General features: G+C 34.0%; 1 protein-coding gene and 1 long non-coding RNA gene across 4 annotated transcripts in view; both read left to right on the forward strand.

Moving 5' to 3' along the window:
- Window positions 1–17030: 17030 nt before the first annotated feature.
- Window positions 17031–22746, forward strand: LOC128243291 (uncharacterized). 2 transcript variants are annotated; one of them, XR_008262810.1, is made up of 4 exons: window positions 17031–17222; window positions 19042–19244; window positions 21642–21848; window positions 22327–22746. It is a non-coding gene; the product is annotated as an uncharacterized LOC128243291 (long non-coding RNA). The 2 variants fall into 2 exon arrangements; XR_008262811.1 differs by having other exon boundaries at window positions 21709–21848.
- A 1875-nt stretch (window positions 22747–24621) lies between these two features.
- The window catches only part of LOC128243278 (AFG3-like protein 2), a 93820-nt gene continuing 91398 nt past the window's right edge, over window positions 24622–27043 (forward strand). The window contains exon 1 of one of the 2 annotated variants that reach the window (XM_052960934.1): window positions 24622–24793. In XM_052960934.1, coding sequence (XP_052816894.1) covers window positions 24710–24793 — 84 coding nt within the window. In that variant the 5' untranslated portion in view covers window positions 24622–24709. The remainder of the gene's footprint in view (window positions 24794–27043) is intronic. The other variant, XM_052960933.1, reaches the window with a different exon arrangement.

A 27043-nucleotide genomic window follows, 5' to 3' on the forward strand; every position in this document is an offset into this window, starting at 1 on the left:
TTTAATTCTCAGATTCGATGTCAAGTGACAGCGTTTCGGTATTTTTTATAGAATTGCCCAACAGCGTTATCGGTCTGTAACTTTTGCATTCATTCTTTGGCTTATTTGCTTTGTGAACAGGTATGATAATGCCCATTTTACAGTCTTTTGGAACGTATGACTTTGTTAGAATCATTGTAAAGAGTTTTTTGTAGATACATGCGAATAATTGTTCCTCCGTAGATAAGATGTTCATTTACAACTTTATCATGACCGCCGGACTTTCGCTTTTTGAGATTACGTAACAATGTTTCAATTTCTTCAGCGGTTACGTCGCAGTCCAGTATATTGTCAGTGTTGCAGATTCTAGAATCAGACTATACTTTATATCTTTATCTCTTTGCATGCTGAGTATTCCTGTGCAGTCTGTTGGTGTACATTGCGTAGTGTAGTTCATAATAAATAGTTAGAGCACACTTGTGTTTCTTATTTATTAAATCACATTAGTGAGCATTGAACATACACTACAACAAGGAAAACAAAACATGGTGTCAGAAGTTATTTGCACAGTGACTTGAAGGGAATGTGCTGAATTTTGACCTCTACAAAATTCATCAAAGGGGTCACTCATACCAACTATCTAGCATAAATAACTATGAATTACGGCACTTTTACAAAGTCAGAAAATCTCGATTTGTCTAATAATATTTTTTTTATTTTTTTTTTAATTGCTTTTCAATGTGTAGTTTAAAACCTTTAATGCTTATACAGGAGATAACTTTAAGCCTACCTACCCTACCTTTTGAAAAGGATGTAACCCTAACCAAACATTATTTTTTTAGGCCTTACAATTGACTGATGCATTAGCTTGTGTATTCAGATAAAGTTAAGAATATATATTTATTTATATAAGTTATACTTTGCAATCTAAATCAAAGACTTGAAAAAGGTATCCTTTATCAATAAATGCAAGTATACATAAATGACTGTGCAAATCTTTATGTATCATCCAAATATGAGTACCTTGCAGGGTGAATGTTATTTGTAAAAAATATACCAAGTGAGCTTTCAAGATTACTTTTCCAATCGCATACACAATGCAGTTTGAAACCTGGATAATTAAAACAAATCTTGGTTGTAGACCATTACTATTAAATATTTGATAAGTCACAGACATTATAAGGTACAGTTTAAAGGGGCTGTACTCAGTTTATGATGAAAAAGCAAAAATTTAAAGAAAAATGTAGAAAATTGACATAAACTTGGTATCGATGTGTACAATTAACATTGACTTACTAACTGATGATCCCCATAGTTTACAAATGATTTATTAATAGCAGTTATTTCGTGTTTTTCCATTTAAAAAAAGATTACTAGGTATGTCTACCGAGTAGAATTCATTCCTTATGCGTGATCTGCCGTTGATGATATTACATGATATTAGCGAGTTAGGTATACATCTGGAAAATTCCACCCAGTAAAAGTAAGTCTTCATAGCATAGTGGATACGACACTTCACTGCATTTTTGGGGGTATTTTATTTACAATAACGATATCAAAGAGTAAAATATTTTATTCAAAAAGTGTCCTTAGATTCGTTACAGGAAAAAAACAACTTTTTTGGTGCCAATCTGGTGTACAGTCCCTTTCATAAACAACAAGTGAAGCCAATGCTGTATTAATTTGAGACAAACAAAAAGAAGACAGAACAAAGTTTAAAAAGTGTGACCAATGTGAGAATACCTTACATAATTTATCAATTTTCATGCGATTCAGACAATTTTAATGCTAGAATTCACAAAAAAATCATTCCCTTGAATTATTCCTGTCATAGTTTAAAGCTGCACTCTCACAGATTTACCGTTTTTACAACTTTTTTTGTCTTGAAAAGAGCATATTTTTGCGCAAACATCTTCAAACCAATGATATCAGATTGCTGACAAACAATCAGCTCATAGTTTGTCATATTTCCGTTCGAAAATTAATGTTTTATGGCTTAAACCGTTACTAACAGTTTAAGAATAATGCTTAAAACATCAATTTTTTAACTTTGATATAAAAATCTGCCATCTAAATTTTGGTAAGCAGTCTTATAGAACTGGTTTCCATGGATTTTCGCAAAAATTGGCTCGTTCCAAGACAAAAAAAAAGTTGTCAAAATGAGAGTGCAGCTTTAAACTCATAATAAAATTTCAATGCACTACATTTGACATAATTTTAAACAGATGTAAAAATGTTATTTTTAAAACGCACAATATATCCTTTATGTGACCTTACATTATAATGAATTTATTCAGATCATTAATAAGTGACTTTTCTTGCACTTAAATGTGAACAAGAAAGCTTGGGATTGAACACTAAATGAAACAAGAATGAAATTAAATGAATCACAAAATATCATCAAAATTATACACACAAATGTTCTTTGATAAACAAAAAAAAGGAAACTTTTTGACTTTCAAAAATTAACATTTACTTTATACGGTTATATAAAATGATGAATACATTTGTAGGATTTGATATCCTACTAGATGTAACTCGGCTTCTTTCATTTTTCTAAACTTTCGCTCTGTGATGAGGAATAAATTTTATTCACTGCAGTTGTTTTCTAAGTTAATGAAATAAGAACAATAAGAACAATTGAAACAACTCATTAACTACCGTTGATCAGTGCAGATTGTGGGAGGTCATGATTGATTTCAATGAACCACCAATAAGCCTTACCAAAATTGGATACTGATTGGTCAGTCAGGTGCTTTTGGTTGGCATGATTAGCATGAATGTTAATTTTAACCATCATTTATGAATGTTTACAAAATCATTGAATATTGAAATAACAAGCGAAATGTTAGTTTGAAAGATGAAAGCCATGAAATATGTGAAGTATTCAAAAAGAGACCATTTTTTCAGCTTGTGTAAATAATGAGAAAATTGTTAAGTAATTTTTTTTATTGTTTATCAGGAAAATGTTGAAATCTCATGTTTAGGCTTGGTTGCTATGTTATTGCAATATGTTTTATTCATTGCAATATTAATGTAAAACATTTTTATGTTGACTTAAGTTTGTAGATAAAAACTAATGGTATGATGATATGAGAATGATCTGTTAAGTCTTTAAAATCCCTTTTGGTATTAATCTCATGTTTAGGCCTATAGTGATCATACTTGATTGCTATGTTATTGGCACTTATTGCAATATGTTTAATTCATTGCAATATTTATGTAAAACATTAATTATTATGTTGACTTAAGTTTGTAGATAAGAACTAATGGTATAGGTGATGTTAGAATGATCTCGTAAGTCTTTTAAACCCCTTTTTTGCTCCAGTCTTGTTCAGTTTAGCTTTTGAAGATTTTTAAAGTAAATGCAAAACAAGTCCAGCACGCTGTCTAGAAAGACTATGTCAAACCCTGACCAGATATAATTTCTTGTCTTTTCAAATTACCAACTTGGCAATGGTTTTATCATAACATAGGATATTGGTTTTAAAGAACATGTTAGTGTTTTTGTATGTGGAATGAAATATCATAAGTGACACTAAATTGAACATAATTTATAGTTCTCATTGATATTACACATAGCCTCAAGTACATGTTGATCTAAGATTTAAGGCTTGGATGGAGTCAGGGCAAGAAAAATGCATATTAATACATTGTACTTTCCAACGCAAGAACTGTTTGTTTATTAAAGTAAATAAAGCAATCCCCACACCAAGGAACTGCAGTATTGCTTAACCAGCTTAATTGACAATATGAGTTGGAGTTCAAATTGCTGCAATTAAAGGCACATCTAGTTTGTAGAATTATTCAAACTCTGATTTAGCAACCTTAATATAGTTATATGAACTACTTTTGCGAAATGAAAGCTTTTTTAGATTTACAAGGACGGGTGAATTGTATTTTCCAAATGTACTGCAACACCTGATACCTGTTGCCTAGGAATCCAACAAATTCTTGGCACTCCAAATGTTACAGTACTATTCAATTTGGAGTGCCTGAAAAGAAAGCTTCTTGATTCTACATTCAACATCTTCTTTCTGTATGACATATTGGACCAGGGAATCATGAACCTACAACCTTTTGCATCTATTGAGATAGGGAGCTATCAGGACAGTGACAGAAGACAATATAAGAATGGCCAACTGCTGCATTTATTGAGTTATCTAATGCATACAAATTAAGACGGAGAAAATAATTCTAGAGGCCATTGAGTCTCTAGTGGAGGAGAACAAGGAAATACAAGAGGAGCTTGTGAATTTGACTCCGAAGAAGGAGACCTCTTACGACTCTCTGGATGCTTTACGTCGTGAACGCTCGGTTCTATAACAGCAGATAGAAGAGCGGCGTACCGACGTCACAAGAGTGGTATATGGCCGTATTGCACTGGAGCGGAATATGGGTTAAAATATTTTGTGATATGTTTTGCATGTGGATTGATGATGGGTATAAAATAAAGAATAAAATTATGTTTGGTATTCCATTCTCACTAGCAGTGTGATGAACTGCTGATACCATGTTATTAAATTTGATGATCAAAGTATTTAAAAGACATTTCACTATTTCATACTTTAAAAACGATATTCATCTCATCTTAGTCTACTCAACTTGCTTTGCTATGTACAAAAGTCTGCAGCAGTTATATGAAAAGCATTAGACAGAAGGCAGTGCCTAATATTTATCAACAGCACTAAGTTATCATGGTAACATGTTATATGAATTGAATACCAAGCACAAATTAAGAGGGAGAAAATAATTATTCACTTTTTAAATAAAAACTACTTCCTAATAGCATTGTGTATGCAGTATGACATAGGTGTACAATGTAGATGTCTTTTACAAAGATTGTTTAAAGTATGGCTCTGTGGTTTAAAGTTCCCCTGAAAAAGAGGCGACAGGTTTTCTATATAGTATATAATTACATCATTGAAAATCTTCTCTGAAACTGCAAATAACAGTCCTTTGATTAAAAGGAATTGATCAAATTAAAGAAGTATGTGTGCCAACCACGTAAATTAATTTGTTCAAGTCTGATTTAACGACTTTGGGAAATTCAAAAGAACTATGACTTTATCTGATTTAACGCTTTAGCCCCACACACCCCGCACTCTACATACACTTAACTAGATTTTTCAAATTTCCTTTGCAGCTTGCAAGCAGTTTTAGTCTAAAGTTTAAGCTAGCCCATTAAACAGTGACCCCTTGTGATATGAGCCGATTTTTTCAATGCTTAGAACATGGTTGTCAACATTCCCCTGAATGAGGCCCTAGTCCATCAGTGCTTTCAGCACTTTGATTCCATTTGTGTTGATTTACTTTTCAGTCTGTTGGAATGTTTATTAGAAGTGATGCGCATTGCTTACTGCAACCAATATTTATTTTCTTTATAAAGTTGAATTTAGCAAACACATAACATGTCTTGTGATTTTACAGATGCATGTTTATTTCGTTGATTGTATGAGTTTATTTTCTCAAATGATGTAATAAAAGTTATTCTGAATGACTGTCCTTTTTTGTTTGAGGAAAATGTGTTGAGGTTTTGCATAGCATAGTGTCATCATCATCATCATCATTGTTGTTGTGTACAAATAAAACATTCAAAACAATGTATTAAAAAGCAAATAGTCAAGCCAAGTACTCAAATAGGCACAAGGATATTGCTAGAGAGACCAGTAATACATTTAGACAAATAAAATGCAAAGAAAGATCTATAATTCTGACACATGGTAATGCTTTAACTAGTCCTCTCATTGTGTGTTTATGGTTAAAGTGGAGACATACAGTATTTTTTGTAATGAAGACTTAAATTTGTATGGCAACTTAAAGCCATATATGGGGATTAAACGCCAGAAATATTGTGAAGTCTCCCAAAAGACTCAATGCACTTTACTGTAAAGTGCCTGGCACAGAAATGAAAGTAAAAATGGGAGCAAAACCTAATTTATCATTAATTTTACATTGGATTGCATACAGATGGCTCTGTCATTACTTGACTAATATTAAAAACAAAATTAAGAGACATGTTGATCAAACTGTAATTATTCTTGTTTGCATTTTATGGAGTTGGACATAAAAGAGTCATTTGGTGAAGAGTGATCTGAAGGCTAATTCTTCAAAATAGATTAAGTATTATTGAAAAAAGTCTGGTTTACATTGCCGAAAAGCTTAGTAACCTGGCTAAATATTTGTTTATGGCTTTTATTTACAAAAAAATAAATCAGTTGAGTATCTTATCAGTTACTCTTTTGGTGTTGTTGTTTTTAATAAAAAATGACAATTTACTCAAAGATATTGAGACTAATAATTATGGATTAAGACAAGTATAATGTGTAAGGAAACTTCTAATGAGTGGGTTTTATCCACAGCCTAGGAGGTAAAATGAAGCATGATCTGCCTTGAACAAATACAATTTTAAGACAAGATCTGTCAACTTAGTGCACCAGTCAATTGTAACCCCCCCCCCCCCCAGGTCTGGGGGAATACTGGGGTTAACCAGGGGAAATGGGCCGTGTTTTTACCTATCAGGTGGCCCTGCAGTGCTGGTTGAATGCGGTGGTTTTATCTTCGCTTAAAATATAGAGGGGAATGGACCTTACCTAGAGTCCCTGGGGTGTGGGGGCATTTGGCAGGGATTTTGCCATTGGATTGTCCGCGCAGGGTGGGGATTTTAGCCGGGGTAGCTGTACTGAAAGTCAAAGTCCACACTATTCCCCAGACCTGGGGGGGGGGGCGTGGTTACAATTGTCTGGTGCATATCCACATGAACGTTGTACTGGTACTCTAACAATTGAACTTACTGCGTAGATAGTCACCGCCCCACCCCAACCCCACAGTACTGTTTACACAAAAAAAATCTACAGCCCAAACCCAATAATGCTGAAGTAAAGGCATGCATAGATTTCAGCTGGTAAAGCTGACTGGGTGCCAAGCTCACACCCATCCTACCACAACCCACAAAACTCTGCACAATGCAATCAATGATTTTACAGAATAGTAATGTTGTTTTAATGGCAAGGCATGGTGTGAAAAATAACACGGCAAAGTATATTCATAAAACGAACATTCTTTGAGGTTACAATAAGTATTTACTCTTAAACAAGCACATTTAATTTAACACAATCCATTTCCTTGTTGTTACAATGGGCCTTCTTAACGCGGATTGAAAACGGTGTTAATCGCCGACAGCCGCATTGCACTTTCGTATATCCTTACTACTATTTACGAGGTCTATCTCGAAGCTTGCCAGAGATGGCCGAGTTGTTACGATTGACGATTCAATGACTGAAACCGACATTTTTTATGCGCATGCGCACCGGAAGGCGATAGTACGATGATGAAAACACGACAGTACGATGATGAAAACACGACAGTACGATGATGAAAATGCGATAGTACGATGATGAAAACCCGATAGTACGATGATGAAAACACGACAGTACAATAATATAAACGCCACAGTACGATGGTGAAAACGCGATAGTATGATGATGAAAACACGACAGTACGATGATGAAAATGCGATAATACGATGATGAAAACGCGATAGTACGATGATGAAAACACGACAGTACGATGATGAAAACACGAAAGTACGATGATGAAAACGCGATAGTACGATTGTGGAAACGCAATAGTACGATGATGAAAACACGACAGTACGATGATGAAAACGCGATATCACGAATCTAAGATGGTGAAAACGCGACAGTACGATGGTGAAAACACGATAGTTTATCGCATTATCATCATCGTACTGTCATATTTTCGCGTATTCATCATCATACTATCGCGTTTTCATCATCGTTCTATCGTGTTTTCACCATCGTAGTTTCGTGATTTCGCGTTTTCACCATCGTACTATCGAGTATCGCGTATCAGATCAATACATTCCCTAATGGCCCTAATAGCATTCCACAGACAAGACACCAGACACAGCAAGACGGCGTGACAAGACACCAGACACCGCCAGTCAGCGTGACAAGATACCAGACACCGCCAGTCAGCGTGACAAGACACCAGACACCGCCAGTCAGCGTGACAAGACACAATGCAGACACCGCAAGTCAGCGTGACAAGACACCAAACATCGCCAGTCAGCGTGACAATATACCAGACACCGCCAGTCAGCGTGACAAGATACCAGACACCGCCAGTCAGCGTGACAAGACACCAAACACGGCCAGTCAGCGTGACAAGACACTAAACACCGCCAGTCAGCGTGACAAGATACCAGACACCGCCAGTCAGCGTGACAAGACACCAGACACCACCAGTCAGCGTGACAAGACACCAGACATCGCCAGTCAGCGTGACAAGACACCAAACACCGCCAGTCAGCGTGACAAGACACTAGAGACAGTCTGAGACACCACCAGTCAGCGTGACATGATACCGTACACCGCAAGCAAACAATACAAAAGAAAGGATTACGAAATGGGAATTCCCTTAAAAAAAGAGAAAAGTATGTATTGATGAAGACGAAGATGTTGTAATAAGTCACGTAGAGACGAGTAGCATCATATCATTTGACCCGGTAGGTCATACTTGGCAAAATGAAAAATGTCAGGTGTTGGATAGTAAATTAAGTACGGAACTATCACAGACAGGTTCGGAACAGACCAGTTACTATTACTGCCAGACCTAAGAATACGGCACAAATGAGAGGAGATGGCAATTGCTTATTTAGAACATTTAGCTATTTGCTATCGGGAGTGCAAAAGCTACCATGCCAAAGTAAGACATAGCGTTGTAAATTACATCTTAACTAATTCGGCACTCTTTGAGGAATATACAGATGAAACTTTTTCTTCGTATGTAAATAAAACCGAAATGTGGAAATGTGGGTTTTGCCACAATGTTGAACACGAACGTGTTTGTATACTGCAAATATGGAGGACAAATGTGCCGGACAAAATTTTCGCCAATTAATTCAACAGCCAAATGCAACGCATATTAGCCGTAACCGATGATATCTTCAGCAAACCCCCGTATCTACCAATTGGAAAATATGTTCCAGAACAATTTAAGGTATATGTGTCAGGCACTGTGCTGGGTGCTGCACTTGTGAACGACTTCTGCGATGAGAGAGTGATAGAGGAATCTGAACCGCGCCCGACATAATTTATGTCCGTGCTTTTAATTCCAACCCATACAATATTCCTGGAACCGAACGTATAGCAAATCTTCTGGACCCAAATGTTTTCAATCTGCTGTGCGACGAAGAGGACTTTGCTAATCACTGGCTGTACTTTCAGTCTCTCAAAGTGCGGTAACTGTTTACTGTCCCATATATTAACACACTGGACGCATATAACTATGATTTGAAAGTTTAGTAGATGATTTCATGTTTATAGTCATGAATGTACTTCACATGTTTGATATGTTTGAAGGAGCTAAGAACTCAGTTTTCTTGTTTGTTGTTTTTCACAAAATCGTGGATTTGATCGTGTTTTGTCATTTTGCATGCGTTTGGTCACCCCATAATGTGGTAATCGTAATAAAACTTTGGTTATTAACAATTTTTCATTTATAACCCCCAATAAACTAAAGAATCACAAAAACTCCCACCAAAAACACATAATTAACGCCATTAAAGGTATTCAAAAGATGTTCATATTATCATATAATTCAAATCGGGACACAATTTCTACAATCACTGTAACCGATATCCCTGTTTTATTAATTCTTAATTATTAGCTATATAATAATACTATAGCTTAATAATTTAATCATTATTAATGTCGTTGTCTTATTAATTCTGTGATATAACTTTATGAAATATTTGGTTTGTTACTATGACATATATATATATATATATATATATATATATATATATATATATATATATATATATATATATATATATATGCACAAATAAATCTATCTAATCAACTTATAGTCGTAAAGGTTGGGAATGGCGGGACCTTTGAGCCGATTGTGATCACCCACTGTACGTCCATCCGTCGTTGGTTCAGAATTGTTTGTATATACATGGCCCGAGTGAGTTTGAAAGAGACCACATTTTGCAAACAGAAATGCACAACTTGTATTGGTGTAATTGGTCAGATCCCATTATGGGCTTTTCAGTCACGATGCATTGAAGAGCAAATTTGCTATTCTGGTTTTGCAGCCATATATAATATATTAAATATTATATCGGATACACACTTTCAAAATGTATGTGTCATCATAGGCGTTGTGCGAAACTTGGTAGCATTGAAAAATATAGGTCATCTGTTCAAATAGAAGGGAAAGCTTGTTTACACATTTGATGTGCATGCTAAAAGGCTAAGACACATAGGGGTGTTTTCAAAAAAAATGCAGCCTTTTCTTTAATCAATGTTTTAATGAGATATATAGCAAATATATGCAGATAGTGTGTACTATTATGTGGAGTGCTTGTTTGCCTATAATTGTGCCAAATTTTACAGATAGCATTATCTGTTAAAAAGTTACAGTGAAATATGTAGGCAAAAATGTCACAAGTGTAACGCTTTTTGTGTGACATTTCTAAATTACCCTTTGTGTAATTTGTTAATTAAAGCTCAAAACTTTTTTGTATTAAAAAATGACTCAATGTAACTGAAAATTTGCTATAACCACTTCAAACAGTTTTATACTTTCACTTATAATTCTTACTAGTTAAATTCATAACTAGCATGTTTTAATTCACACCTGTTGAAATTTCAATCATTCAGAATTTCAGAGTTCTCAACGTACTGGAGCTGCCTTGAAAAGTTATAAGGCACTATATAAAGAGACTATTTTTCTGATGAATAACAATCTGTTGGCTTTGTAAAACAACTAGCATATTAACTCAAAACAAAGAGAATTTGTATCTAGTCTAGATTAACTAACATAACATAGGAATGTCACAAGTGTAACATTTTGTGTTTTAAACATCATCATTTTTCCCATTCATATTTAACAATGCATTTTTTTTCTTTTTTTCACTTCCAGGAAGTCCAAAAACAACATGTATAGAAAAAATGATCAAGTGGGGAAGTGAATGACTACACTACCTGATCATAACTGATGTCACAAGTGTAACGCATTTTGAGCATGTGGCATATTTTTAGACATCCATAACTCCATTACTCTTCGTTATGTTAAGTTAACATGCAGGAACATTAAAATATATTTTAAGTATAGCATAGCCAAGTTTTGAGTGAGTACCATTTAAAATACATGACAATTTGTTTTTGTAGAAATGCAGAAGGGAACATTTTCTTTTTAAAACTATTTAGTCAAGTTTTTTTAAAACTAAATTTAATGATTGATAATTTACATGCTCAGAAATAAAGAAAATATGAAATAAATATGATTATAGAATATAATTATTTAAGTTTTGCAACATGAAACGTTACGCTTGTGACATAATATTCATCTTTTGACTTTTATGAATGATACTTTTGATTTACACGGGTAAATGGTAAAGAATAACAATTAAACATGCAACTGGTGGTCAAACTCCCTTTTAAAGGGAAAAACTTTAAGAATAAGGATAGGGATAGTGAAAGCAAGCCCTCTTCAAGCTCAAAAGAACGGGTAAAAAGGTACAGGGAGAAACTAAAATCAGATCCCAAACTTAAGAAAAAGTTTGAAAAGTTGAAACAAGAGAAGAAGGCCGAGAATGGATTATATAGACAGAAGGTTAAAGAGCTGAGAAAAAAAACAACTCTAAATATGATGCAGAAATAAAAGCCAAAGCCAGATTAAAGCAGAAAAAGCACAGAAAGGCTGCTGCTCTTAAAACAGAAGCTGCTAAAAATGCAAGTATGTCATCAGTTAAGTTACTAAGGTCATAATCAGCTGTGAAAGGGCAGACAACCAGAAAACAAACAGAACGTGCAAGAAAAACTTTACCAAAAGAATCACATGCATGGGCTAGCACAAAAATTACAAAAGCATATGTCTAACATTAAAGCGTTCAACATATGACAGTCATTTTCTCCTTATCTACATGTAAAAAGGACTGTCATATGTTGAACGCTTTAATGTTAGACATATGCTTTTGTAATTTTTGTTAGTTTAAAGTTGAATAGTTATGTGTTATAATGTATTTTAATCAGTAATCATTACATACATATATGCTTGGTATAATGATAATTTATGAAAGACTTCTTTATTTAAAGAAATTACTTTAAGCACTATTGTTGTCACAAGTGTAACAATTTCTGGGAAATATATAAATTTTTAAAAAACATGCATAACATACTAAATACTTAACATACTTATATGAATTTTGAAATATGTCTTAAGAATACCCTAAATAGTAAGTAAATACATTTTTGTCACTGTAAGATACTTAATTTGTCAACAACAAAATCATTTTGATCTATTATATGAATATTTAGGATTCAAATTTGAGAAAAATTCTTAAGATTTTTTTTTTCTCAAGTTATTACATTAATGATACATCACAAAAGTGTATCTATATGTCCATCATTGGATACAGAGCAATAACCAATGATTCTTAAGACTGATTATGTTTATTATCAATTCAAAATCTGCCATATGAATTGCAAAAATGTAATGAAATATAGTTTAAAATGTGAATTTGTTATCACCCGCAATGCCATGCTATGAAAAGGAGAGGATTCGATTTCGCACAAAATTGGATTAAAACAGAAAGTCTCGAAAATGAGTCAAAGCCTGTACGTCATGCCATACTTTGGATAAAATTGTTTTGTTAATTGAAACCATTTTCATAAAATCAGCGTTGGGTTATTTACAAATTATTTGTTAGATGTTTTTACACCTGTTATTTGAAATATGCAACTGTGTTTGTAACAGGTTGGCAAACGCCAACGATTTAGGATGTTGCTTATTGCCAAACAAAGGAGGTGTCATTCGAAGCCATATTGACTTAAGCTTACTGTTTTATTGTTCCTTTGTATCTAATTTAGCACCTTGACATATGTTTTGATTAAGAACTATTTGAAATCAGAAGTAATTAGTTTGAGCTGAGCTGACAGTCTTTATGAAGTATTTCCTGTTTTTCTATTGGTTTAATTTATGGTAGGCTTGACCGGGCTGCACAATATAAGGTAACATATATTTTAATTAGAAAGAAAGAGAGGAGAAAAAAGGTAGTTCTTCATAGAAAACAGACTCTTGAAATTTGTCTGAGCTCGAAGGTGGTTTTACCACAGTCCAGCAAACTATAGCGTTGTCGCTGTTGTACAATATATTTGGTGTTATTTTTTGGACTACACACACTGTGTTATTACATCAAGTATTTGTTAATGAAAGAACAACATAATAAAATCGTGAAAAGAACTTGGTGTCGTGAAAAGGATTTTGTTTTGGACTTCAAGAGCTAATTCCCCATAGGTGTCAAATAACGGGTTTATAGTTTAAAACGAACGGCACAACACCTGTTTCTTTTGTCGAAACAAATATTTTATCAAACTGCACACACTATTCATTCTTCAATATACTCATTATTATTTAAGGAAACTATGTATCAATTGTCTAGGAAGACGTGTAAATGATTTGCAACTTATTTTATCAAATGGTTTCTGAATCAGAATTTGAAGTCGATTAGGGGCCAAATTCGAGCAAGAGTAACTTTATTATTTTGAAAAGGCTGATCACATGAAACAAACTTTATTTGAAAATTTGCATAAATGGACTGATATTGGTGCTCCATCGAACATTATAGACTGGATTTCTAACGGTGTCAAGTTTCCTTTATGTGAAAAAATTGAGCCTTTTGAATGTTCTAATAAATGTTTTACTTCTAAAGAAGAAGAATTTCTATCTTCTGAAATTAAAAACTTGTTACTTGGGACATATTGACATTTGTGATGAAAAGCCATTGTACATCTCGCCAATAACTTGTGTTCCCTAGAAAAATGGTAAACTTCGTTTGGTAACTGACTTGCGTATTATTAATGAAAAATGTACAGCGCCAAGTTTTAAAAATGAAGATATTAACATCATTTCTTTAGTCAAACCAAAAGATTATATTATAACTGCTGATCTTAAGAATGTTTTTTTTTCACATACCGGTGCACAAAGATCACCAACATTACCTTGCGTTTAGTTTTCAGTGTATGTTCTACAGATGGAATGTATTACCGTTCGGACATTCGTGTAGTCCATATTTTTTCAATAAAGTGTTGAGGCCAGTGATAGCGTTTTTACGCTCCAAAGGGCTACGAATTGTGGTGTATGTAGATGATTTTATATTATTCGCAAGTCTAGCTGATATTGACACACATAAATGTTTATTTTTGCAAACATTACATGAATTAGGTTGGATTTTGAATTTTGAAAAATCCTCTTTAGAACCTGATTTGGTGAAGTATTTAGGTTATATTATAGACAATTCAGGTGTTAAGACAGTGATAAAAATTTCCAAAGATAGGATTAGAAAGTTGAAAAGAAGCATTAAGACAGTTCTGATAAAAGGTCAGGCTTCGGCCCGTGGATAAGCACGAATTGCCGGACAGTGTGTATCTATGTGTAAATGTATATTGCCAGCAAAATTATTACTTCGCAACTTATACAGACTTATTTCGTTACGCAAACATTGGAACGAAGTTTTGACTATTGATAAATACTCCATTAATGATTTACAATGGTGGTTTGATTCAGTTTTGCATTGGAATACACATGTGGTTGTTGATAGGAACATTGAAGCACAATTAGTGACCGACGCGTCTAAAACAGGATGGGGAGCTTGGATACAAGATCTGCAAGCACAAGGATTCTGGAACGGCAGGGTCAGTCAGTCAAGTTCCAATTTCCGAGAATTGTTCGCGGTTTTGATGACAATATTATCTTTCAAGAAAAAGATTCACGGGAAACACATACAAGTTTTGTCCGACAACATTACAACTGTGGCTTTTCTCAACGGCATGGGAGGTTCAGTCACCTCGTTAGACAAAATAGTCAGAACGATCCATTTAGAAGCAATAGAGTGCAACATTCATCTTTCCGCACGTTATATTTCGGGTCGCAAAAATTGGAAAGCAGACTACCTATCCAGAATCAAATCAACATACGAGTGGAAGCTTCATCCGGCGTTATTCAGAATGTTAGATCGTGTTTGGGGACCTCACAGTATAGATCGATTTGCGTCGATAACATCAACGCAGTTACCCCGTTACAATTCAATGTATTACGATCCATTGACAGCAGGAATGACTGTGAATTTCTGGGCTATAAAAAATGACACTAACAGACAAGGGTTTGTTGTCAATATTCCACTATCAAATGACCCACTTTGTGATCCAGTACAGTGTTTACGGACTTATATCGCTAGAACTGAGCATCTTAGATCAGAGAATTACAGACCACTGTTTTAACATTGTATGCACCTTATACAGCACTTGCGGCAGACACGGTGGCTGGTATTTTGAGTGACAGTATTAAGCTAGCAGGACTTTCAGGCCAAGGTTACACTGCTAGATCTTTCCGACCCACCGGCGCTACAAACGCCATAACCATAGGAACGTTGCCTGAAACTGTTATGAAAATTGGGCGGTGGAAAACAAAAGAAGTTTTTTTTAATCACTATGTTTACGGACGCGTTAGTGAATCATACACTTCGAAAATGTTACAATCTGAATAGTCAGTGCTTATATATATACATTATGTTAGTTTAAATGTGAATATGTGAGTTAATAGTTTCGTAATTATGAATTTTCATTTGGATTATATATATATAAGTGAAGGCATCACTATGTAAATGTGTTAATTAATCTCTAAATGCAGCACAAAATAAGGTGAGATTTAACGTTACATTAATGAAATGTAGTGTTGTATTTGTTGATCTAAGTCTAAATTGATTGCCAATGAAGTATAATATTGCAACCATAATTAAGATTCCCAAGAGTTAAGTCATAAAGTTTAACTACTAAATAAAATAACTACGCGCTCTCATTGCAGCGGGAGTATGTAAACCGTCCATATACATTCTAGGTTGTTTTCGATAAAAATGGCCGAGGAATTCCGAATGATAAGCCTGTCATCATTCGGAAACCCTCGGTTGTTTTCGATAAAAATGGCCGAGGAGCTCCGAATGCTGCCATTTGTAATAGACTGGTACCCTTCGTTACTTTTTGATAAAAATCTATCTTAACTATTCGAAAAAAGTGAGGGCACATATGTCAAAAATATTAAAAATGTCAAGAATAGTCATATATAATCAGAGAAAAAAGTATAATAAATCTAAAAAATGCTATGTGCCATGCAATGAATAGTTAAAAATAACACATTTTATCCAAAAAACGTATCAAGGTGACAAGCAAATTTTGTCCCAAAAAAGACGGTACCGACTTCTGAAGTATAATTATTCAACTAAGTTTGTCTTGTTGGTAAATAAAGAAATAAGATTGCGATAATGTATATTCGTCGGAAATGGAGTGAATAACACCAACATACCAACATTTTATACTAAGGAAAACTAAAACGTTTTTAGTCTTTAGAGAGCGGTATTTCAGAAACGCGACTAGTCGCCTGACACGACATATTGAACATGAATATATTAATACACACCACCTGCGTAGCAACAGAACTACTTACGTTAATGTGGGGCGTCAAGTACTTGCTTATGTGTATTTAACGCGTTATTGCCTTTTTTATGACAAACATTGCGTGTTACTCTTAGTATAGTTGTACCGTTGCAATTTGGTGAGTTTTATTGAACAATATAATAAAAAATAATGAAAGTATAGCATTTACATACGAAGTCATTTTACCCTACATCCAATAGAAAGCTACACCACATGTTTGCACCCCGTGTGACGTCACACATATCCCGGCATTCAAGACTGACCCGGCAAACCCCGGCAAAGAACTTATTTTATGAATGAAAGCTATTAAGAAATAAATCATACGCGGTTAAAGAGTTCATGTCATGTAATATTTTGTTAAATAGCTTTTATGTTTCAAATGATTTTTTTCAGCAGCAATCGAACTATTGTATTTGTTTGAGTAAATTATTTGGATTATACCTATCACAGTGTGTCAACGTTATGCCTATTGTTATTTTGAACTATAGGGGGGGTGTAGTTTTTAAAGTCATACACAATATGGCGGCGATTATGCGGAAATGAAATTGAATGTTACTTCGAACACGTTCTTCTACAAAATAACCTACCTGTATTTAGTGCTATTGCTTTAACATCAATAGAAGCAAAAATGGCATCAATGTATGCGTCTAAAAATGTTAAATTTAGATGGAGACAATCCAGAAATGAGCTGCCAGGAAGTGATCGATTTCGGACACGAAGGTACATGTACATTAGTCTGAAATAATAGACGTGTTATACGGGATTCTTCCAATCCCTAACGTCTAAACGGTTTTGTGCAAAAAGCGGGGGTGTTTGAAAAATATTGAAATTGTATTAAGTGAAACATTTTATGGTTGAAATGGATAATAAAGGAAAGATTTATATTCATATTTTACCATGGAAGTGCAAAGCTATTTTGCAAAAAACAAGCATTTAATGCATTAAAACACATTATTCACCTTTTCATTAAAAGGAAAGTTGACTGACACAGACAACAATTATGCCAAGTGGAACAACTTGACCCTATCGTAATAATTCGGCCACCTCCGACAAGCTTCGAGATAATACAATCGTAACAACTCAGCCTTGGCCGAACAATCTGAACACCTCAGCCAGTATCCAACAGGGATTGACTATCTCGAAGCTTACCAAAGATGGCAAGTTGTTACAATTGATGGCCGAAATGTTCCGATTGTTGTAAAATTGTGAACTGCAGCCTTGCAGGTGCCCTTCATGTATATATTGTTATGTTTTGACAGAATGAAATGAAGAAAAAACCATCAAACTCATAATTATTTGCTTGATATTCCTTTTTGGTTACGGAATTTTTATAAAATAACATTATCTGGTAATATTTCTTGTTTTTATGATATGTTATAGATGCAATATGCTTTAACCCGGAATCCCGATCGGAATAACTACCCACTTTTCGTACAAAACAATTTGTACGTGAAGGATTTGCTGTATCAAAAATCATAAAAAAAATCTGTCAACGTACAATTATTTGGACTAGAAGGTACATCTAGCTGATCTACATCTCTTAGTCTAAGTATTTGTACTTTGACGGACTCTTTTTACGATTAAAAAAAATGTATATATATAATATATATATGGCAAATCCTTCACTACAACATCTTCATGTTACTTTCAATTCAGAGTTGATTATTCACTAAAATTATTTTGCATTTTTAATTGTTGTTTAACCTGAAACGTCTCAACCATCAAAAAAGAACATATATGCTTCAATAGTCTAAAAAAATAGACGTGTTATATGGGATTCTTCCAATCCCTTACGTCTAATCGGGTTTGTGCAAAACAGGGTGGGGGTTGAAAGATATTGAAATCGTAGTTAGATAAGTATTATATGTTTGAAATAGATATTAAAGGTTTATATTCGTATTTTAATTATTACCATGTAAGTGCAAAGATTTTTTTCACAAAACAAGCATTTAATGCATTTAAACACAACCATTTTACATCTATCGGGGTATGTAAATCTATGCACTGCAGCCTTGCAGGTGATCTTCATGTATAACAGTTTATATCATTATGTTTTGACAGTATGAAATGAAGAAAAACACTCATCAAACTCATAATAATTCGTCAGCTTTTATTTTTTGTGTACATAACTCATATTTTAGATATATATAATTATCTGACCCGGAATCCCAATCGGAATAGCTACCCACTTTTGGTACAACAAAATATGTATGTAAAGGATATGCCATTTCAAAATTTGTAAAAAGATCAGTTAAGTTACTATTATTTGGACTAGTGCTTCAAGTGTTTGATTTATTGTCTCTATAATGTATAATGCACCTTTCAATTGTAGAGCCAAGCTGGGAGCTGCCTAAAAATCAGTTACCCAGTTAGCTCAGTTTGACAGATCTCCATGCAAGTGTTCACATGGTCGTGGGTTCAAGCACCATACCAGTAGCATCTTTTCTCAAAGGTTTACTTTAGAACCCATCATCCAGGAGTAAACAATTATGATTTTTTTATTAAATATTACAGGCCATGTTCTTTTGTAAACTTTCAGATTGATTAGTGCCTGGATACAAGGCTAGTATTGTTAACATCATCTGATACAATCAACTGGAACAAAGCTGAAATGGCTGCCTGACCTGACTTAAAAATTGGATGGCAGTATATCAGACTAGAAGATTACAAGTATTGAGGTGAACAAAATGAAACCTGAGCCTACCAAAGCTGACAGATTGCACAAGAAACACATAAATGCAGGTATTTACTGAGATATTGTAATTATTTTTTGAAACTTCTCATTCATTTAAAAAGTTCAGTTGAAACAGAGTTGGCAAAGAAAATGAACAAAGGTATATACATTTTGAATTCTAATTCAAATGAGAACTTTACTGGCCAGCACAGAATGGTAAAATGCTAGTCTACCAATATAAATGTGCCTGGTTTGAATCAGTAAAGCTGATGAATGTTTAAGCTGCACTCTCACAGATTGTCTGTTTTACCAACTGTTTTTTTATTTCTTGGTCTTGTAAGGAATTATTTTATGCGAATTTCTGAACACTGGACATAACAGACAACTGGAAAAAGGTGATCGCTGCTTTCTTATATTAATTTAGTCAAAAAAGGCAACTGAAAATATTGGAACGCTGTTTTCTTATTTTAATACGGTCAAAAGATGATGTTCTGTGCCAAAAATCTCATTATTAGTAAAGCGTTAGGCCATCCTTAAAAAATTGAATGTTTGCTGTAACGCGACCGACTCACGAAATTACCGCGACTCAACTTTTTTTAGGCCCTCCAGGACGAAGTGTTTTTTTTCGCATCTCCGAGCGTACGGAAAATAATCTTTCTGCTCATTATATTTTCTTTCCGCTCATTATTTTCCTTCGGCTCATTTATATTACGTCATGCGGTTGACTTGTTTTTATCGACAAAATGGCCGACGAAGGCGAGCGTGTAACCTTTGCGGTTACAGTTATCGAGAAAAAGGGGCCTGAAACCATATTCCATGCTCGAAACTCCATTAGAAAATTCAGCACAAACGAGTCCTGGTTTGATGTCTTTTCCGCTTTAACTGAAAATGTCGCAATTGACCCTGAAATAGATGAACATTTTGAGAAAATTGCGTCGGTGCAGGTGTCCTCGAATCTGGAAAATCCTACATAATTCAGTCCAGATACTTACGATAAAATAAGTGTCTTATATGACTTTGACAATTTCAAGAGATTAGGGTGTCTGCAAGGTAGCAGGGGTCCGGCCCTAGGCTGTAAATTCCTTTAGGCCCATCTGACTGCTACTGTCTCGCTTGGTTTGTCTAGCCTGACTAATCATGAGCAATCAAAATGATGTAAGCTTTACTTTAACATGGTATATCATAGGTCAGCCCAAAATCCAGGTTTACAACACATTCATGGGTCATGATTTGTACATGATTTCTACAGCATTTTGGTCCCTCTTGCTGTTCTCAGTTACTGATAGGAGTATGGGAACTTTATAGAACTGGTAAACAACTCAGGATGACTGAGATTGCCCAGGAACATTGTGAGTAGGTTTCTAAAAATGTTACTCAAACAAAGCCAATAAACAAAAATGATGCAATGCATTAGACTTTATGAACAGGAAACTTATTTTGGATGTTCATTATAAATACCAAATTTATTATTATAATGTTCTGTAACTATTTATATTGTAATCCTATGAGTTTGTTGTACAACTATGTAGACACACTGATGAAGTATCTAAGTCTGTGTCCATGGGATCTGTCCAAATGAGGATGATGGAATGAGACATGTCTGATGATAGTCATCACACTGTACTACATGATAATGGATTAATGGATGAGGTCTGTCCAAAATGAAGTGTCAAGCAATCTGAAATGATAAGAAACTTATTTACTGAGTAATTTAAGGCACACAATGGGGAAAAAAAAATCCCTACCTACCTACTCACTGTAAAAATGATGGGTAGCGTTACAGCAAACATACAATTTTTTAAGGATGGCCTTAGTAATGCTTTTAACCATAAAACCAATAGTTACAAATGTAAATATAAAAAACATGATCTTATCTTTTGTCAGCAGTCTTATTTCATCAGTTTTCATACTGCTTTTCATTAGCTTATTCCAAGCCAAAAAGTAAAAGAAGTTGTCAAAACCTTTAATCTGTGACTGAGAGTGCAGCTTTCTTACAGATTGAATGTTTTGACTACTTTATTTATTTTTTGTCTTGGAACGGGCCAATTTATGTGAAAATGCATGTTAACCATTCATATAAGATTGCTGACAATAAATTTGTCAGAAAATGTTTATATTTAAGTTCAAAATGTTTTATGCATTTTTCTTAAATCGTTAGTAACGCTTTAAGTCATAAAACCTTTGTTTTCGACCTGAAATATGGAAGTCTGCAATCTAATATTTTGTCAGTAGTCTTATATCACTGGTTTGCAGATATTTTAGCAAAAAAATAGGTCATTCCAAGACAAAAAATACAAAAGTTGTAAAAACAGTAAATCTGTGAGAGTGCAGCTTTAAATGACTAAATGTTTTGATTTGGCTCAATTTTAACCTAAAATCTTATAGTTTTGTTGCACCTAAATGGTATGTTTTTAACAACATTACACATGCATATGTATAAATTTGTTCTTAAATTTGTAATTAAGATTGGAAGATTCATTCTCTGGAAAGTAGAAAAGGGCATGTTACATACTGTTATCATTGCCATGACAGAAACCATATTGAGGAGCTGGTCCACCTGTAGGAAGAATTGCGCTATTGGTTGGAGCAGCACTATTACCCAGCCATACACCAGCACTTAGTTTGTCATAGGGAGCATTTCTGAGCAGTTATGGAGACCACTAACTATGCAGGTATGTCATAATCAAAATCTTGGTTTATATATTTTTTTATAATTTAGCATCTGTTGAGAAGAAATTTATTTCTAGATTGAAGGCACACACTATAGATTGATGCCCAAAAATATATTTCTTATTTTAATGCATTATCATGTCTAACTCATTTGACTTAAATGATCAAAGCAAAAGAAATGCAAATGATTAATCTGCAGATATACAAATGTAAGCTTTTTTAACTGGGGAAATTGTTGCCACTTGTCTATTAATTAAAGAACACATTTATAATTAATAATGTTTAATCTGTACACAAATCATATGCCTTCTTTGTTTTAACCATCAATGTCAAAGAGTCCAGCATGATAATGCATTAAATTGAAAAAAATCATTAATTTATATGAACCCTTTAAAACAAAGACATTTCCTAAATCCAATAAAAAAATAATTGAATATTGATGCAGAGTTCAGTTAGAATATAATATAACTTTTTTTGTAGTTGTTGCAGTGAAACTTGCACCAGTGTGTTTTCTGTGGAGATAAAGAGATAGTGTCCAGCAATGAAGACCCAACTCAAGATCTGACCTTGTAAGGCCAATATGAAATAACTGTGTGGGAAAATGGGAAAAACCTGCAGTCAGGAATGCACGGAAATCATCAAAAGAACAGTGTTAAATTAATCTTGAATAACTTGACATTTATTTTGTTTGACATATTTATTCATGGTGCAGTGAAAACATTCTCTTTTTCTCATGGTTATTTAAATTTAGAATTGATAGGAGGGAACATCACTATGTAGTTTCATGTTCATAGTCAGATCAAAACCCATTTACATGCCCAAATGAGCATTCGAAAATATCAAAATGGTACTTGTTGTATGTAGTGTAAGTTAATTAACGTAATAAACAAAAATATTTAATCAATTTCAATTTATTATGCCCCTTTCAAAGAAGAGGAGTATATTGCTTTGCACATGTTGGCCGCTACGTCCGTCTTTCTGACAGTACCCAAAGCTTTTCCGGGTGATAACTCTACAATTCCTAGACCTGTTGTCAAACTTGACATGAAAGTTTGGTTTAACCAGTAGATGACCCCTTTTGATTTTAGGGGAAATATGGTCAAAGGTCACAGTGACCTTGAACAGGAAGGTGTCAAACCATACATCTGACTGATAAGTTGACAATGCCTGCACCTATGGCCCTCAAACTCAACATGGAGGCTAAGCCTGACTATTAGAAGATCCTATTGATTTAAGGGGTCATTGGGTCAAAAGTCAAGGTCACAGTCACCTTGAATGCTAAAAGGTTGTACTAATAATGACTGGACAAAGCCTGCACCCATGGCCCTTGAACAACTTGACTTTGGGGTTGGGCCTGACCAGTAGGTGAGCCCTATTGATTTGTCACAGACCATTGAACGCAAAAAGCTTGCCTGTGTGACAACTCGACAAAGTCTGCACCCATGGCCTTCAAACTTGAAATTTAGGTTTGGGGTGACCAGCAGATGACCCCTTTGGATTTGGAGGTCAAGGTCACATCTCCAATATTGGTCATTAAAACTATGTCATTTACTTATTCCCTGCTGCTAAGAGGATACATGTTTATCAGCAAATATCAGCCATCATCTGAATATGAGTGAAAACTGTACCAACTACCCTCATACTTTGAATAGCATAATCTTAAAACTGCCTCAAAGGCATCTTTTGTCAATGAAAAACCAGCTGTCATTTTGGTCCATGCATATTTCATTCAATTGTCCAGATATTCTTGACAACATGGTGCTAATTAATGCTGCAGGTTTGAAATTTAAGACATTAGTTTTTTTTCTTCAGCACCATGCAGATTTATTAACACTTTCATAATAAAAACAAACTAGAAAACAAATTTTAAAGATATTAGTTTTTTCATGGTATGATGCCACAGCACCATGCAGATTGGTTTTCACTTTTATATCAAAGAAAGTAACTCGAGCACAAATTTTGTAGATATGTGGACTCTGTTGATAGAAGTTCTGGGAGTCATTTTTAGGCTTGAAAGAGCATCATTTTAAAGTTATATTTTTATTATGTCCCTTGAATCTTGGGTATAGTTTGTATTGTATTTGCATTTTAAAGACATTGGCTTCAACAGACCCTAATGAAATGAAGGAATGTAATTGCTTACTGAAACTGTTATAAGCGACGTCATAAATTGAAGCAATTTTAACATTATGAATATGCATTTAACTAATTTAAAGCGGTTCAAAATTAGGAAATTTGAATTAAGAATCTTGTAGGCCATTGGATACATGATTAAGTAGGCCCAATATATTTGTGCTTATTATAATCACATTTGTCATTCTTCATCTACCTTAAAGAGTGTTCATCATTTGTATGAAATCATTTTATCACGTTTCATTTGAAAGAACTTTGCGGTAGTGTGTGCTTGCTTCAGTTACGTCACCGACAGTCTTGCAGCGCTTTCAGCGCTTTGATTTACATCGGCTCTCCGGATTGTTTACTACTTACACCGCCATTTTGATTTGGTTCCCGTATTCCTAATACTTTTCGATTGCACGACGGGCACCTGGTTTAGCTGATACCGGTCTCTTTTTGTAGAAAAGAGAATAAGGGTACCAGTCTAATTTGTAACGATTTGTAGTGGTAGCCAGGGTTTCGAACATTTTTAGCATTTTCTTTTAAAGTTGTAGCTTGTATTCTTTATAAATAAAGATCGAAGTAATATTCAATTTGTTTTAAATTGTTTAAATATTGCTTTTTCTCTTTTCAAATCGTGATTTTAATACGTTTATATAAGTTCGCATCGGTGGTTTGTGTAGAAAGCTAATCGCTTGTTAGGTAATTTCTCCAAAACACCCAAACACAACCGTCTGAAAGAGACAATATGGCTTTACAGTACATGCGGATCGCTCAGCGAGTAGAGCGCCTTCTTCAGCTTTCAGTGTCAAGGGGATGTACGCAAAAGGAGGTATGTATAAATATAAAACATTATTTGCCGGAGTAATCGGGTCCGATTAAAACATTTATTTTCCGATAGGTCAAGACCATTGAAGATATCATGTTTTGCGAGAGTCAGTAGGTAGGTGAAATTCTGGAACATTAAGATTTTATAGTTTATATGATATTAAGTTAATCTATTCAGTATATGAACTAGGATAATTACATCAAGTTTTCAGACTTGTATAATTGGTAACAAACACTGTCTAGTTAATGAAATTCATTTACTGGCTAAGGTCACAAATCCAACACTTTTGGAGGTTTTTTACATTTTTTATCTTGGGTACTTTTTGTTGTTGTCAGTTGAAATTTGGTATGAAACATCTTTGTTAAATATGACAAGGCCAATAATAAAATATTCTTTGTTTCCCCTCTCACGACCCACGAAAAAATTTGTTGGTTAGGTAAGTAAAATAGTTTTTTTTATTTTTTTTATCATTTATTTGACTCAAACTGTTAAGTTGTTCTTTATATGGTTTACACTATTTAAGAAAGGACCAGTTATACTGTGAATAAACCATTAATATCTGATTTCAGAAGATCTACTTTATCTGACTGCTTTGTGTAACAAATATATGATATTAAAATGTATCCATAGCAGGACATGATTCAGCATTTATGCATTCAAATAAAGTATAAAAAATTGAATGTCTTTGTTGTTCTTCAAAACAGGTATGTTCATTTTACTTTTGAAAAGGTTTACTACTGAACATTATAATACTACAAGAACTACAAGGAAGAAGGATTGTTTTATTAAGACAAAGCCTCACAGAATTTAACCTGAAAGTTACACAAAATGTTGGAACATTTGTAAATGGTCAAAGTATTTTGAATACTGGATTTTCTTCAGTCTGGCTTTAAATATACTTATAGCCTGACTTTAAGTATAGTGGTACTTAGCAGGGCCGTAGCTAGGGCCTAAAAAACCGTGTAGGCCTGATGATTCTATGTACTTGCAATGATTACAATAAAATCAAGCAATACACCTTGCACAAAGTTTTAATAAACACCAAACTTGCCAGAGTTAAAATAAAACAAACTTTTGTTCAAAGTGTTTGGGTAGCTATTATATTTTATTGCATTTTTTTTGGTTATTTAAACTTTATCATTTTTAAAAAAAGTTGTAGGCCAAGGCATACAAGGCCTAACTTTGTGAAATTTATGTGAATAACGACATTGTTGCAAACTTTTAAAGGTGAAATATATTGTTATGTGCTCATATACAGTACACTCCACGCGGAACTACCATTTTCCTTGGTCACTACGAGGGTTTTTTAATTTATCGCGGACATCCGCCGAATACGTGACCGCTTTCCTCGCTAAAATCTGCCAAGTGTCGCCGAGTTGCTCGTTTTCCGCCAAGGGTTTTATTGCCAGTATCGCTGGTAATCGGGTTGTTTTATTGGCCTCAAAGCGGAACTCCCGAGTTGTATACTTTGCTTCTACCTTGCTACTATTGAAAATAAATAATTACATATGCAGTTATTTCGTTTATAAAAATCAATTTCTCGTAAAGAAAGAAAGAATACATATTCAATAAAACAATACATCTTTATCTCGTTCGGTTAATAATTGACCTTTCAACTAATATTCGTTAATTGCCTGATGATATCCACACATTTAAGATATAACACCACATGTTGTTTGTTTACCATAATTACGTCATACAGCTTTTGTGTTGTTGAGAACTAAATTGGATTGGAGTAATGCAGGTGTTGAGTACCATGTAAGTGTGAATATTTTTCCTGTCACTTTTTCTTTTGTGATACATATCAGTTATTTTTCCGCATTCCAGATAATATTTAAATTGCATTGTTAATTATGACGTTTAAAAAGTATGAAGGTAACTCATGTTCTGTGGTTTAAAAATCGCTGATTTAATCTACATCTGCATGAAGATATTGTCGTAATCTATTTCCTACTCTAAATGAATATAATTCAGCTTTCAATTGAACTATTTTATGAAAGTTATGGTGTAAGTATGAATTTTTATGTTTAAAAAATATTGACACCATAACTTCTTAGTTAATAATTAGAAATCATTAGTATGAAACGCAGTCTAGTATTTTTGACAATGTGGAAGTCACGTGATATGCAAATTTCATAGTGACATATTGTGTGCTAAATTTAGACTACTTTTGGTTATCTGGCATGTTTGTTATTGCAAAAAGTGCATTTTTAGCTCGACTATTCGAAGAATAAGGAGAGCTATACTACTTAC

The sequence above is a fragment of the Mya arenaria genome, chromosome 8 (assembly GCF_026914265.1).
Source record: "Mya arenaria isolate MELC-2E11 chromosome 8, ASM2691426v1".
Classification (NCBI taxonomy): domain Eukaryota; kingdom Metazoa; phylum Mollusca; class Bivalvia; order Myida; family Myidae; genus Mya; species Mya arenaria.